The 16,717-nt window shown below is 35.4% G+C and overlaps 1 protein-coding gene across 1 annotated transcript; it reads left to right on the forward strand.

Moving 5' to 3' along the window:
• The first annotated feature begins 13,587 nt into the window (after positions 1–13,587).
• Positions 13,588–13,986, forward strand: LOC114296001 (putative CCR4-associated factor 1 homolog 11). The gene has a single exon (XM_028240279.2). The coding sequence runs from the start codon at positions 13,588–13,590 to the stop codon at positions 13,984–13,986; it is 399 nt and encodes a 132-aa protein (XP_028096080.2).
• Positions 13,987–16,717: the final 2,731 nt, after the last annotated feature.

The raw sequence follows: 16,717 nt of genomic DNA on the forward strand, positions 1-16,717 counted from the left end.
AGGTCCCATTTTCTCCGTCTTCTCTTCTCGAAGGGAGGGAGAGGTCTCGGAGATCATCTCTCAGTGGCCGTAGGCTACGTTTCATGGTCGTAGGCCGTTTTTCCCGTTTCGGAGCCCGGTTCCCGATTTTCGGAACCGTCGGCCGTGTGCCTCGGTTCGGGACCGCTTAACCACCTCCGTTTGCTCCAGTTTTTGGTATACACCCCACCATCATCTATTCCAACGACTTGGACCTTTTTTTTAGAGCTTAGGAGCACCATTTCTCAGACCAAGAGCTGCTGGTCCATTGGTCTTCAAGGGTAAGCTTCTTTTCCTTTTTTTTTGTTCCTATCTTGCTCTATATCTAAGCCTTGCTTGCAAGAATTTTTGGGCTCCGACCCAGACTGTAAATAGTCATATTTTGAGCTCCTTTTCATGTTTGATTAAGGACCTTTTGCTATTTGAGGTTTCCTACTCTCACTTGCCTCTTTAACTCTCTTTTAGGCCTATTTTTGTATGGTATTTTAGGCTTATTTGTGAGTTGTTTTGTGGCTTGATGTAAACTGTAAAGTGTCTTGTTTTGAACCCCTCTTAAACTTTGTTGAAGGGATCTCTTCGATTTGAGGCCAACAGCTACCACTTTCCTCTTTATCTCTCTTTTAGGCCTATTTTTGGAGGGAAATTTGAATTGATTTCCCCCCCCCCCATTTTTCCCCCCCTTTTCCTCCATTCCTCCCTCTATAAAACCAGCAGCTCCAGCTGCATTTTAAAAAAGAAAAAAATTTTGTTTAAGCCTCCTACATTTAATTTCTCCCTCTCTCTATATTTCAAGCATCAAAACCCTTTTGTTTTTTTTGGCCCCTTTCTACACCACCACATAGCACCACCTCCCCATCATCCTTTCCAACACTTGGAGCTAGTTTTCCAGAGGCAAGGAGCACCTTTTCTCAAGCCAAGAGTTGTTGAAGCATTGGTCTTCAAGGGTAAGTCTTCTGTCCCTCTCTTTGGCCCTATTTTTGCTCAATGTATTAGCTCCTCTTTCTTGCATATTTGGGCTCAGACCCTAACTGAAAATAGCATTATTTTGAGCTCCTTTTCATGTTTGTTTAAGGGCCTCTCCCTGTTTGAGGCTTCCTTTTTACACTTGCTTCTTTACCTCTCTTGTATGCCTCTTTCTTGCATAGTATTTTAGGCTCATTTGTAAATTGTTTTGAGCTTGGTTATAAACGGAAAAGTGGATTATTTTGAGCCCATCTTCAACATTGTTGAAGGGCTATTTACTGTTTGAGGCTTACTTTTGTCACTTTCCTCTTTATCCCTCTTTTGGCCTTATTTTTGCATGTTTTGTTAGCGCCTTGTGCTTGTATTTTTGGGCTCCGACCTGAACTAAAAATAGTCATATTTTGACCCCCTCTTCATGTTTGATCAAGGGTCTTTTGATATTTGAGGCTCCCTTTTTACACTTTGTGTTTAAGCCTTCTTTTAGGCCTATTTCTTGCATAGTATTTTAAGCTTACTTGTGCACTGTTTTGGGCTCGGCCATAAACTGTAAAACACCTTGTTTTGAGCCCCTCTTCAACTTTATTAAAGGGATCTTCATTTTTTGGGCCAGAAGCTGCTACTTGCTTCTTTATCTCTCTTTTGGGGCCATTGTTGCATGTTAACTTAGCCCTATTTGTGTTCACTTTTTGGCCTTGCTTAAAACTGGAAATATGCATGTTTTGGGACTACCTTGATTCTGTCTTTATACTTCATATTCAAATAATGCATGCTTTGTATAACTATAAGTCATTCCATGCACCTAGTTTCGAGTTTCGGGTCTCATTTCATGCATCGGGTGCCATGTTTCCATGTTTCGGGACTGTTTTGCATCATATTTTGGTACTGAAATTTGCATGTTTGCATATCATGTTTCATACCTTGCCATGCTTTGTTAGAGTGGCATTTGTGCCTTAGATTCGGTCCTCGATTTGCGTGCACGTGTGCACGCATCTCGAGTGTCTCATTTTCATCTAATGGCCATTGATGTGAGTGCGGCTGAGGTCCACTCATGTTGGTGTAAGTCCATCGTGCATTGTGTATGCCATTTCAATTCATAGCATTGCGTATGCTAGGTTGTATGTTAGAGCATCGTGTATGCCATGTTACATCGCGCATTATGTATACCATTTCATAGCATTGCGTATGCTAGGTTGAATGTTAGAATTGCATTCATGCATGTCATGCATATTGCATTGTGTTTGGGATAGGCGTTAGCCCGGGCACGGGAAACGAGGGACGTTTCGTACTCCGAGTGACGGAATGTGTCTCAATTCCCAGTCACCGACACTCCGGATTATCCATGATGGAGTTTAGGTCTTGTTGTGTTTATATGTGCATTCATTTCATATTGAGTCGTGCAATTCGACTCCTCGGCCATCATGCATCGATATGCATAATTGGTGACACGAGGATCGAGGATTACACTCCCTGAAGAGTAGTCATGCATACATATGTGAAAATACTTTGCCATGCCCCTTTGTTGCTCTCTGTTGCAGCAAATCAGAAATCGACAGCCTTTCGGAGCTTGGCACGCATTCCAAGAACAATTGCAAACAGAGGCAGATCGGGACATCCCGAGGGATTCTCCGCATAAGGCAACCCGAGCATACATCATTCATCATTTGGAGCAGATTTGAGGCAGTCCCTGGCTTGCATGCCAATTTATTGCTTTCCTAATTTATTTTGTTAATTAATTAGGGTTTTGTACATATTTGGACTGTAATTATTTGGGACTGTATATTATTTATTCGGACCCTCCGAGCGAGGGCACAACTGTAATAAGTGTGTGTGTGTGTGATGTATGTCTTCCAACCCCACGTCTTTCTCCCTTTTATTTACCCGCTTATGATGGTTAGATTAGGGCATGTTTCAACTAGCATACAGTATGATAGCATATTTGCATTCATTCATCTGTTTTGCATGCACCGAGCTCGGCGCATCATACTAACTGCATTGCATTTTCAATTCCAAGTTGAATACATGTTAGCTGTAGCATTTCATATGCCATGTTTAGAATAGCCGAGCCTGCTATAGTTGCATTTTTACATGTGTTGCATTAGGCATTTCTGTATAATTAGGATCATCCATGGATTTCTAATTAGTTTTTGTTTTGACTTGGAGTACTCGGTAAGTTTTATGCTTTAGCATCCTTGCATGCGTGTGAGTGACTGCCATGATAGCATGCTTACCATGAAGCTAATTGCTTATGTGATATAACTGCCTGAATGCCTGTGGGTGAAGGTTGGGTTATTTGGGTTGGAACAATTCATCAAATATGTGTTTTAAGCCCACTAGATAGTGGCAAAATCATGTTTTCTAAGCCCACCTGTGGGTGGCAAATCCACGTCTTAGCCTACTTGCGAGTAGCACCATCAAACCATTTTCAAACAAACAAACATGAAATGTTTTGTTCCAATTCAGGCGATCCAGTCTATACTTGTATGATGTGCGCATCACATAGTAAATCTAGGCTAATAACCGGAATAAGAACGCATAATGTTTTCAAAAATAGATATCATGGTTAGTAGAGGCCAATCTTTGATCGGGCGAGCGGGGGTGCTCACGAAGTGACCTTCCCCAATCGTACCCAAGTTCCCGAGCCGAGGCAACTTTGGTGATGACGGACACGTGACCTTAGGCAAACGAGTTTTCCTAAATTTCCCCAAAATAAAATATTTAGGTGGCGACTCTGTATCTGGCAAAGCAGTCCATGTTTGGCACTTCTTTCAAAATCTGTTTTCTCAAAACGATTTGTTGGATTTGGACTCTTTGATTTAGATTTAGAACCGTGACAAATTGAGAGTCCGAACTGTAGTGAGCCCAATATCGAACGGAACAGGGGTTCATCATCCCGGGGCGTTTGGGTGACGTCTACACATGTGAGAGTTGAGGCGTGTTTGAGATGTGAGAGACGTAAGAGTTGGGTGGGAACCCAAAAAGCTAAATCTGGACCATTCAAACTGAATAAAATTGATCTCAACCATTGAAATGTCCCAATAAAACTCTTCTCAACTGTATTTAGGCTCTATTTGAAAATTGCTAATTTAGTTAATTTTCTAATTTTTGACCAAAAAAAAATCTATAAAAAAATGATAAAATATTTTATAGTGATTTTTAAATTTTTAATTAAAAATTGTAATTCCGAAATAGACTTTAAATTTTATTTATTTTTATACACCCACCCCAAAGAGTTCATTCACACACCCACCCCAAAGAGCTAAAGAGCCGAGTTGACTCAATTTTTTTTTCACTCTCATTCAAACCATAATTCCCAAACGGGTTGCAAATCATAATTCGATTAGAAGTGGGTGAGTTTTTTTTCATCCGATCTTGTCAAGTCAGTTGACCAATTGATGGTAAAATTAAGCCTCAACTTGTGAACTATACATAACACAATACTATCTTAATTAAAAAAATGTTACATGAATCATCCAAAAGCACACAACATAGAAGGACCAAGGTAACGAAACCCAAGGATCTCAAAACTCAAAAATAGGTTCTAATTGCTTCTTTGAAATCAATGTTAATGGGAAAATCTAAATAAAATTAAACCCAAGGTTCATTAAATAAAATTAACTGTACTACTTTTTTAAACAAAGATTACAACCAAATACTTAAGCATACATCCACATATATGAATGTTTCATAAAGGTAAAGTTTTGTCAAGATTTGGGGTTAGCAATTCAGATTATACAGAATTAGAAGTGAGCAACCAAACAAACCCCTAAGAAGTGAGGTAGTGACTTGAAGAATAAAAAAAGGTTTCTAACAAATTGCTATCAAAATGGTGGATTTTCTTACCTACCAAAATGATGTTGTGGTTTTCATTTTCTAGAGTTCCAAGAATTAAAAACCCATAATACCTTTTGTGGGTAACAAAACAGAGCAAAAAGAGAAGGAGAAAGAGAGTACCTTGGTGAGAATCAGTTCAGTTCTTGCTCTAGAGTCGGAAATTTCTGTTTTGTAACTGGTAAAAACAATGAAATCAAAAATGAAAGAGGAGCAAGGAATTTCAGAAATTAACAATTGTATATTGCAATGAGAGGAAAGAAAAATTTATATAATATCTTAAAACAGGTAAAACAATTCACACCTTAATTAAAAAATATAAAATAAATAAATCTCTATCATTAAAATAGGTAAAACAATCAAACAATAGATCATTGAAAAAGAAAACTCTTCTATCATTTAAAAAAAAATTACAAAATCAATAAAACATTGTGAAGAGGAAATAAAAATTTATCTAATATCTCCTCTATGACATGAAAATATTACTTCAAACCCCAATGACAACATTTTGAGATTAATGTTAGGATGACAGTTGCTATAAAATTGATGTTGGGATTAATCCCAATATCTCCAAACATTTTGTCCCAAGATTAATCCCAAGATTAATGTTGGGATGACAGTGTATACTCATAATAAAATTGGATAGGAGAAGATTGGATAGGAGAAGATTAATCCCAAGATTATTTCTCCTTTAGCAATTGTGACAACCCTCACCTCTAATTAGTGCTAATCTATGTTTAAGCATGATAAGAAACTGATTAGGATGAAATCCTAGATTGATTACATGAGTGTATTGTTTGTATTTGCATTTCTATCTATTTCACTATAGACTGATATGTTCGTGATCTAAATTCGAACCGCAAATTGAAGGCCTTATCGACGGCCGAAGCAGAAATTGATTAGTGTTATATGCTAGTTAGAATTTACGTGATTTTATGGTAAGTTTAATGAAAATTTGGTTTGGAATGATTAAATTAGATTAAATAAAGTTAAATTACATTAGTTTGCATTTACTACCATTTTGCCATTGAGTGGTTTATGCTAGGCCATTACTTCGCTCACCCTTGCGTATGTTTGAGGCATCATTTGCTCATCTTCTTGAGACCAAACCGTGAGAGAGGGAGAGTAGGAGAGAAAACTTGAGTTCATCAAAATTGGCTTGGAGAGTTAGGAGAATTGAAAGGAATTTGCATAATTGAGCTTCCATACTTGAATTCAAGACCTAAGGTAGGGAGTTCATCCTCTTATTCATGTGTTTAAATTGTTTCTTGCATGATTCATGGAAATTTGGTGACTAGAGTCAAGAATTGAGTTAAAGAGTTGATTTGAGTAGCTAATCTATGCATGTATACACATACTCTAGCATTTTGAGGTTGTTTTCATAAGAATTTCCACATGCATGTCTACATTTGGGTTGTAGTCCATGAATTCATCATGTTTTGAAACATTAGAATCCATTAGAACGCTTGCATGTGATGTTCTTGTATTGTTCTTCAAGTTTCCTTTGAATTTGTGTTCAATTGACTTACCTATGGGCTTTGATTTTACAAATTGATCTTTGAAACATGTTGTATTATGGGTTTTCAAGTGTTTTCCAGAAAATTAGCCCAAAAGAATCGAATTTAAAGCTTTAAAAGTCGAGTTTCATGCTTGAGGATCAATTTGGAAATTCCAGATTTTGGACCCACGCTCGAGCGTAGGACCTCACGCTCGAGCGTAGGACCTCACGCTCGAGCGTACACTCTGAGTACATGCACTTCCACTCGAGCGTAAGAAGTCACGCTCGAGCGTGAAATGCATATGCCCAGAAGTTCATATGTTTTGCAGTCCGCTCGAGCGAGAGAATTCACACTCGAGCGAGGATCTGAGTCTCATGCTCGAGCGTCCGTCAAGCGTCCATCGAGCGTGAAAATCGTGCATTCAATACTTTTCATGAGTTTGCAGTCTGCTCGAGCGGGGAAAGCCATGCTCGAGCAGAGCTTCATTGTCTGCATGTCCGCTTGAGCATAGAAAGCCACGCTCGAGCGTGGACCCCTATTTCAGCAAATTTTAAAAAGTATTTTATAGTACATTTTTGCATCCTCATTTCATTCTAGGCATTCCGAGGCCTAGTTTAAGGCATCTTAATGAGGATAATGTTATAGAACCACACCAAGTCTAGATAAAGGGCTAAGTTATTGATTCCCTAGTGCGTAACTTAGTGTGTGTTCATTTTGTAACTGTGTAGGGTTGGCATCCGAGGACGCTCATTAGCCTATCTATAGCCCAGTACTCTGTGAGTAACAATGTTGTAAATATATGTTCAATTATGATTATTTTCTGAATGATCAACTATGCTGCTTACTGAAATGCTATTGTTCAATGAATGAATGTTTGTCCTATTTGTAAACTGTACTCGTGACATCCATAGCAACCTACTGTTACTGTTACTGTTACTGTTACTGAGATCTCTGTCAGTTCCCATGTTGGAACTACAACTATTTACCGTTATGATGGTCATCAACTGACTGTTCGATCTGTTAAGACCTACTGTACTGTTTTGCTATTGGATGTACCACATATGACTACTTTGGTTTCTAAATGACTGATATGACTATTTAATTACTGAAATGACATTCATTCTTAACCTCTTTACACAACTGTTATTCACTGGGCTTTAGCTCACTGTTTATATTTATATGTAGGTGTCCAGGCACCAGACCGGAGCTAGGAGCGTCAGGTTAAGCTCCCATTTTGTCAAGCCAACCTTTGTGCCTCACTTTGAGGTTCCATGTCTATTCAAGCTAGGGCTGCTCTGGGGTGTCTTAGTTCCACCCTTCTGTCTCCGTTTTGTAACAAATGTTATAAACTTGACTGTACAGTTATAGTTAGAGATTTGATTCCTGACATGGATGTTTGTGTATATGTTGCATATATATATGTTTTGGTTGTCAATGTGTCATGTTTATAAAAAGTCTTTTTGCATTCAGACTGTTATAACTCATTGAACATCTTTTATTTACTGTTTTGGCTTTCGCCAGCCCCTTTACTCTGTACTACTGTCATTACTATTAAGCAGGCCTTCAGTAATCACGGATTACTGGACGGTTACGGTGCTAAACCCATAGGGGCGAGTTTGGGTCATGACAGCAATGAGAGGAAAGAAAATTTTATATAATATCTTAAAACAGGTAAAACAATTCACACCTTAATTAAAAAAATATAAAATAAATAAACCTCTATCATTAAAACAGGTAAAACAATCAAACAATAGATCATTGAAAAAGAAAACTCTTCTATCATTAAAACAAACATTGTAAAATCAATAAAACATTGTGAAGATAAAAGAAAAATTTATATAATATCTCCTCTATGACATGAAAATATTACTTCAAACCCCAATGACAACATTTTGAGATTAATGTTGGGATGACAGTTGCTATAAAATCGATGTTGGGATTAATCTCGAGATTAATCCCAATATCTCCAAACATTTTGTCTCAAGATTAATCCCAAGGGTAATGTTGGGATGACAGTGTATACCCGTAATAAAATTGGACAAGAGAAGATTGGACAGGAGAAGATTAATCCCAATATTATTTCTCCTTTATTTTGTACTTTTGTAATTTTTATTTACACCGTGCCTTTATTTTAAAAATGAATTTTCAGTTCTTTATTTTTATTTTATCCAATATCTCCAAACATTTTGAGATGACAGTGAGTATAAAATTGAAGATGCAATATTTTTGTCCAAGCATTATAATGCTATACACAATGGATGTCATCAAAATTTGATCACTTCTTCCATGTGGTTTCGGTAGAGGCAAAAGTAAAAACAACGAATGAAGGCAAGAGCAGAGAAAAGGGAAAAAAAAAAATGTGAACACAGTTTACATAGTTTAGACATTCAAAAATCAAAACACATTTAGAAATGAAACCCATTTCACATTTTAGAAATAAAAAATGTTTAATTTTTCCAACACAAACACAAATACAATTTCAATTTAAAACTTTGTATATAGTATTCTTCATTAAGCTAATAATATGTTACCTATAGATCAATGAGGGAAGAAATATCTAAAATGCAGATATCAAAATCTAAAACCAAAGTTGGAATTCGAAAATAACTTCATAATTGAAACAATAAACGATAAGGGAAAAAATTAAAAATTAAAAATCATACTAATGGAGAATTCTAAGAAAATAAAAAGACCTTCGCTAATGAGATTAATTAAAGCTTGAACTGTATGATATTACAAATTCTAACCAATTAAGTCGTGAATTTCAAAATCAATTAACTGAAAAAGATTCAAATCCTAACAATTAACAGAATAAAAATTTAAAGCCATGGTTGTCTAACTTGACTATACAAATCCTAACTATTAACACATTGATTCATCAAATGAATTTGTAGGTATGATTTTTTTTATTTCATCATTAACACATGACACATGACCACACAAAAAAAAAAAAAGGAGTATTTTTATTGTGTTCAATCATATACCTACAAATCATACCTATAGCAAGCATGATGGATGATAATTTCCTACAAATCAAAATAGGTTATGGATGAAATTACAACCACTCCAACCATAGAGGATATCAATCATATACCTACAAATCAACAATTTTATGGGAAGAAGAATACCATGGTTGCAATAAGAGCAATGAATTTCTAGTTGAAAGTAGAAATCAAACACATAAGAATACCATGTAATCCTCTTTATCATCAAATGTTGTTTCATATTTGTGTGGGTGTGTTTTGAGTTATTGACTCCTAATATTATTGTTTCATACAAATTTAACTAAACCCATCAAATCCATTTCAAATTATTAGAAATCAAAACCCATCAAACCCATTTCAAAAATCACAACCACTCTAACCACAACAAATTAAAATAGTTTACACCAAATTAAAGTTTGAGACTTATAGTTTCACCATCTCTCTGCATTTACTTTGGGAAGACAAATTATTAGAAATTAGAAATCCATTTAACTTCGAATTTCTGCGAATTAAACCCATCAAATCCATTTCAAATTTCAGAAATCAAAACCCATCAAACCCATTTCAGAAATCACAACGTACTCAATTTTCAAATAGATATAAAATGCATGACACAATGTCAACCAATAGCTAAAGGATCAACTATGGAATAAGTACAGAGCTAAGCACAAATTTTAACTTATTGTTTTGTAAACCTTTTGACAATCCTAGAATAAAAATATATGGGAGAAAGAAAAAGAATATTACACAGTTGCAGCAACTGGGTTCCTTGGCAATCACATAACTAAGCCAATTAAGTATCACCTAACGGATCAATTCAAAAACTCATCTACAAAAAATAAATGCACAAATAGATAAATAAATAAATAAACTTTTAAAGGATATTAGACCTCGTTTGGAATAAGTTATTTAAATAATTTTTAATTTTTTTATTAAAATATAAGGTAAAAAAATTAATATATTTTGAATAACTTTTTAATTTTTTTATGAAAAATTGTACAAAATAGAGAGAAATTTTTATTTTTTATTTTTTGGTATAGGTTGTTTACTTTTAAATTTTTTTTTTGATTTTTTAAATTTTAAGCTAAAATATTGAGAGCTAAGACAATGAAATTCTCATTTTGTAGTCAATTACCATGAAATCAAGAAAAGACCCAGATTCAGACCCATAAAACACTATCTGATCATGTAAACTCAATTCAGAATTAAAGGCAAAATGAATAACTCCATAGAATTATTCAAATCTCTAGTTACAGAAGCGAATTTAAATGCCAAAGAATGAAAATCAAACCTAGAAATGAACGAATTCAGTTGATCTTGAACCACAAATCAACAAAGCGGCAACAATTCAATAAAATTCAACGATTTGAAACGTCCTCATTACCGAGTCCTCGCGGACCAAGTTCACGACGGTCTCCGATTCAGTTGATGCAAGGCGGGACCCGATTCACCCCCGAATCAATCAAAATCAATCACCTATACATACACACATATATATAAAAATGTAGAGAGAGAAAGAGATCTAATGTTTGCATGTTGTAATGCGAAGGAGTGAGAGTGGGAGAGAACCCTATCTGAGAGAGAACCCTATCAGTTTCACCATCTCTCTGTGTTTGCTTTAGGAAGACATGGTGACGGCGGAGGACGATCTGAGATCTGGGAGGGAGAGGAGATAAAGAGTGGTTGTCGGTGGAGATCGGAGGCGGCGCAACGGTAGAAGCGGAGTAGCAGTGGAGAGGAGGGAGAGAGAGAGAGAGAGCTCTTGAGACCTGAGAAGTTGGAGAGAGAGAGTGTGTGTGTGTGCAAATAATGTTTGGGTGCAGGAGACAAAGGATTGTTTTGGGCGGGACGTTGAAATATCACAAAGCATCTTAGCCCTTCATGGTTAAAAACAACTCATTTCAGCTGTTAAATTGAAATGTATCTCTGATACATTTTCACACAAATTCAAAAACCCTTCTCCCTTATTATATAGATATTGTATTTAGTGATTATTTTATTTAAAAGAATACGGAAGGAGGCATGAATGATCTTGTCTCGGTAAACTTGGAATAAGTTGAAAGTAGAGGGATATATTTGATAAAGGCAATGTTAGATTCAACTTAAGATTTTGTCCCTTTTTATAGGGAAATTCTATTTCCACACACTTAATTAGTTCAAGATACATGTTTTCTAGATGCACACACTTATTAATTTGATTATTAATTAAATTTTTGAATCCACACACTTAAAGTTACAATTATACCTTACACTCATAACTATTACACACACCACTTAATCCTCCTCCTTCTTCTCCTCTTCTCTCTCTCTCTCTCTCACACACACACACACACACACACACACACAATTACATTCAATGATGTAAATCAGCAGCAATGATCTTTGTTGCTCCATGAATTTTCTCTCTGCTAGTAAAAATTTCTCCTCTTTCTCCGATCTTCTTCATCTCGAATATCTCTGAGTTTGGGCATCTTCCAGAAGACATTGAAGTCCCGTTACAAACATTTCTTTTCTTAATCCTTACCAAGCTTTTTTTTTCTAAACCAGGAAAGAGAACAATTCATAAATTAGTAGGAAAGAATGAGAGAGAATGGAGATCAAGGGAAGCAACATACAAGGGAAAAATACATTGAGACAGAGGTGGGAGGGCTTACTAGAAATTGTAGTCGAATGAAGGAGTGAGAAAAGGGTGCTAGCAGAGGAGGTGGCGGCAGTGGCGGCAACGGTGGAAGATGTATACAGAGAATTTTTCCATATAATATTATGAGTGTTGCTTGATGTCAATTATGGTCATTTTTATTTAGGATATAATTGTCATTAAAATAAACTTTTATTAAGTGTGTGCTTTGAGCTAATTAGGTGTATGGAAATAGAATTTTCCCTTTTTATATATGTTATAGATAACCTGTTTTCAAATAGGTGATCCACTAGGAAGTTACCTAAATGAAACTCTAGTTTTCTTAAAACCCTAATAGGTTTGTACCGAACTACTTTACCATATATACACGCATCCACACACTATTCTCTACATAAAAAATTGTAAACTCTGTTTTCTTTTTTGTCTCAAAAAATATTGTTAGGTTTAAAGAAATTCATAATGTTTAGTTTAGAAAAATTTGTGATGGTTCGTGATGTTTGGACTGAGAATTTAGGTTTTGAGTTTGATTTGATTCTACGAGTTCATGACAATTATCCAAACATTGCAATGGATATTGAATTTCCCGGGACGATCGTCTTGTCTGACGATCATCTTGTCTGACAATCATCACTCTTCTCTTTCTTCCTCTAACATTCCTCATGAAGTTAAATGTCAACATGTTAATTTGGAACTAGAAGGTTTTTTGTTCGGGTAAATAAAACTTAGGAAGAGGAATAAGACAAAAGAGATAAGAAGTAATGAAACACTTCTTGTATTGAAATTGGGTTTCAAAAAATTTTAGCTTATACAAAATGGCTAGGCACCATCCCTATTTATACTAATCAATGGATGATTCTAGACTTAAGATATTTATTACAAGATATTTTCTTAATCACTTTATAGATTATAATGTGTGACTAATTTCTAGATAGGGATAAACTCGCCAACAATACAAAATATCTAGATATTTTAGCTTAGACTTTCTTAGATATTTCTGAATATATATTCTAGAACTTTCATGGATCTATTTGTTATCACTGGCATTATTTTGGCCCAAAACAAGTTTATAATCCAATATCCCTCCTTAAACTTGATTTTGTAACTCCAAGGAGATTCCTCAATTTCTGAAAGACTTCATGCTTTACAGGTTTGGTGAGAATGTTGGCGAGTTGATGATGTGACCTTATAAATTTCAATTGAGACTTTTTTTTCTTTCTTTTTCCCCCCCATACATTCTCTGATGAAGTGATAGCTTGTGTTAATATGCTTGCTACAGTCATGAAATATTGGATTTTCTCTATTGCAAAAGTTGATTGGTTGTCTACAAAAATCTGTGTTGCATCCTTTTGCATGAAATTGAGCTCCTTCAGAAGTTTTCTAAGCCAAATTGCATGACAAACACATGATGGGGCAGCCACATATTCAACTTCACAAGTGGAAAGTGTAACAATTGGTTGCTTCTTCGAAATCCAAGTAAACCCTGTCTTCCAATAAGAACAAGAACCCGATTGCACTCTTTCGATCAACCAAGTCTCCACCCTAACCACTATCATTGTATCCAACAAGTTTAAAATTATTATATGATGAATAGAATAAGCCGAAATCAAGAGTACCTTTTATGTAGCAAAGAATCCTTTTGGCTGTTTTCAAGTGTGTCATGGTTGGTGCCTCCATGAATCGATTCACAAGTCCAACTCTAAAGAGTATGTTTGACCTTGTGTATGTCAAATATCGCAAGCTTCCGACTAAGCTTCTGATAAAAATGTTGATGGACAGAGAGTTGCCTGAGAACCTTGAAACTTTCATTTATATTGTATATTTTTACTTTGGTGGGGATGTATATGATATAAAGCACTTGATGAGGAATTGCAATGGATTGAATGGTGGATTGGAGAGGGTGGCTAAGGCACTTGGTGTTGATTATGTGGCTTGGAAAAGCCATCAAGTTGGATCAGATAGCTTGCTCATCATGCAAGCATTCTTGAAGCTTCTAAAGATGGCAGACATGTCCTTAATTAATCGACTAATCGAAGAAGAAGAAGGACTTGGGCTTTGATTGTCAACTTCGGTCTGTGTTGTATGGATTGGAGACTAATTTCGAGTATACTTCTTTTAACTTGGTACAAGACTATGAAGCACTGGTACTCCAAACATAGTGTCGTATGAGTACCAGGTACATATCGAATGCAGGTACACGTACCGATATGGCGGTATGCGTACCGAGTGTGCCAAATACATACCGGGTACGACAAATACGTTTGGGTACAGCACAGGTAAGATGAAGTTTTTTTTTTTTTTTTTTTTTTTTTTTTTTTTTTTTTGCAGTTGTTAGAATTTGTTGCAATTTTATTATTCTTCTTTCAACTTCGAAAATCAGCAAGTAATTTATTTCTATCACCCTTTACGCATGAGTCATGGTTTTGCTCTCTTTTGCATCATGTTTTAGACAATCAAAAAAAAAAAGAAAAGAATTATATAACTTTTTAGACAAGCTATTCTCTTTTTAGTTTTGACATTAAAACTTTGATTTGTATGTTGGATGTTTAATTATAAATGTTAGGTTTTTATTCTTCGTAATCCCCTTTGACAAAACTCCTTTTAGTTGTACTTATTTTCGCACTTTTTATTTCAGTGAGGCTATGAGTTTTTAGATGCGAATCCAACCCGAATTGTGCCTTGCAGAGAAGTTTGTGATGTTAATGCTTTCAAGATTGGCACTTTGCTGACTATGACGGGGATCGGGCTACTCCCAGGCAGGGTCGAGGGGCAGCGCCCCCAAAGCAAAATGCAAAATTTCGAAAAGTATGGTCGAGGGGCAGCGCCTCCGAAGCAAAATGCAAAATTACTTTCGAAGTTGCCTGTCCACCCTTGCTCGCTCGAGTGAAGGAGTTCTCGCTCGAGCAAAGACTGCGTCTAGCAAAAACCTGAGAGAGGTGAATGTGCTCTCGAGCGCAGGTTGCGTGGCTCGAGCGAAGCCATTTATGGAAATCACGCAAGATGAGTTTCTCGCGAGCGAGCGAGCTTCGCAGCCCCAGATTTCTATAAGTACATGTTTCTGTCAGATTTTAAGATTATTTACTTTTTAGATTTTAAGGTTTATATCTGGGGATATTTTGCTAGTTTTCTTTTATGTTTAATTAAGTATTCAACTCATGGGTTAAGAAGAATACATCAAAGGTTTGTTTGTTCATTCTACGCAAAAGAGAGAGTTGTTCTTTGGTGGATTCTGAAGAATTCGAACCTGAAGTTTTGGTGGATTCTGGAGTGGCTCATCGTTAAGACAATTCTGAGGTGAAGACAGGGTTGGAAGAGGAACATAGGGGTTGGTTCAATTCGGGCGTGGATTCGCTAGGTAATTGAGAGTATACCTGTGTAATTCCTTTATATCTTCTTAGTAGATTGTTTTGTGGCTGTTGCCCGTGATTTTTTATCACAATTGGAGGTGCTCCAATTGTGGTTTTTTTACGTTAAAATTGTTGTATCGATTTGTCTTGATTGTTTGATTAGAATTGCTTTATTGCTTTAAATTGACACATAATCACAAAATAATATCTAGCGGATTTCTAGATTTTTCAATAAATTTTGAAAAAAAAAATAATGTATTCCAGCTGTACTCGTACCCTACTTTTTTAAGAATTTGTTGTATCAATATACTTGTATCGTATCCATACTCATATCCTTACCTGTACCCACACCCATGGTTCATAGGTACAAGAGCAAATTTTCTATATTCTTATACCAAGTTATTGAAATTTTATTTGATCAATTAAATGTAGGTTGTGTTTCGAAAGTGATCCCAGCCTACCATGTGTTTCTAAAACAAAAATAGAGTCCATCATTTTTTATTTATTTTTGTCTTCTCTGATTTTTTTTTTTTTTAAAAAAAAAACCATCCAACATATTTTGTTGAACTGAATTTAGAAGTCTAAGTTTTTCATATATAAAAAAAAAAAAAATCACTAAATGCTAAACTAAGCCAATTTTTTTTTTTAAAAAAAATATGCAAACCCCAAACACAGAATCACCCTGATATATTTTACAGCCAATTAACAATTTACTCAATTTAAACTTCAAATTTCTCAAGGAAGATGGAAGTTGAGAGTCAAAGCTTTGTTTGATTGTGATCCAATACAATTGACAATCACAACACTTATTTTATTTTCTTATTAAAATGTGACCAATATCTAGGGCCTATTTGATTCATTGGTTGCGTATTTGCTTTCTATTTCTTGTTTTTATTTATTTAAAAAAAAAATTGTTTGACACATCATTACTGAAAACATTTTGGGAATATTTTACAAACCAACTTTTAGAAAGAAAAAAAAAAACCAGAAGTTGTTTTAGGTTTTTGGGTTTTGAATACCAAACTAGAATAAGGAGTTGTTTATTAACACTGTTTTCGTTCATGATTTAAAAAAATAAAAAAAGCGTGAAATATAATTATGATTCATTCATTGATTTAATTATCGGAGTAGCAGAATGAAGCTGGTTCGCATTTTTAAATCCTTTCCAATTCCTAATGGACTCTACAGAACCCGACCCGCACCATAGTCTGTGGGCCCATATTATACTTTGTGGCGGTTTCAACCTCAGCCCAAGTGTTGGCAAGCCCAAGACGGTTTGAGATTGACTCTACTTTCTAACTTTAAAAAAACAGTAAAAAATATATATATTTTTCCTTTTCAAAAAGAACCAGTTTCGTTAAATTCTATGCAAACGGTATTAATTTTTAATTTTTCACATGATAAGCAAAAAAAATTTCTAATATTAAATATAAAAAATATTTT

The sequence above is a fragment of the Camellia sinensis genome, chromosome 9 (genome assembly GCF_055761805.1).
Source record: "Camellia sinensis isolate YWXY chromosome 9, ASM5576180v1, whole genome shotgun sequence".
NCBI lineage: Eukaryota > Viridiplantae > Streptophyta > Magnoliopsida > Ericales > Theaceae > Camellia > Camellia sinensis.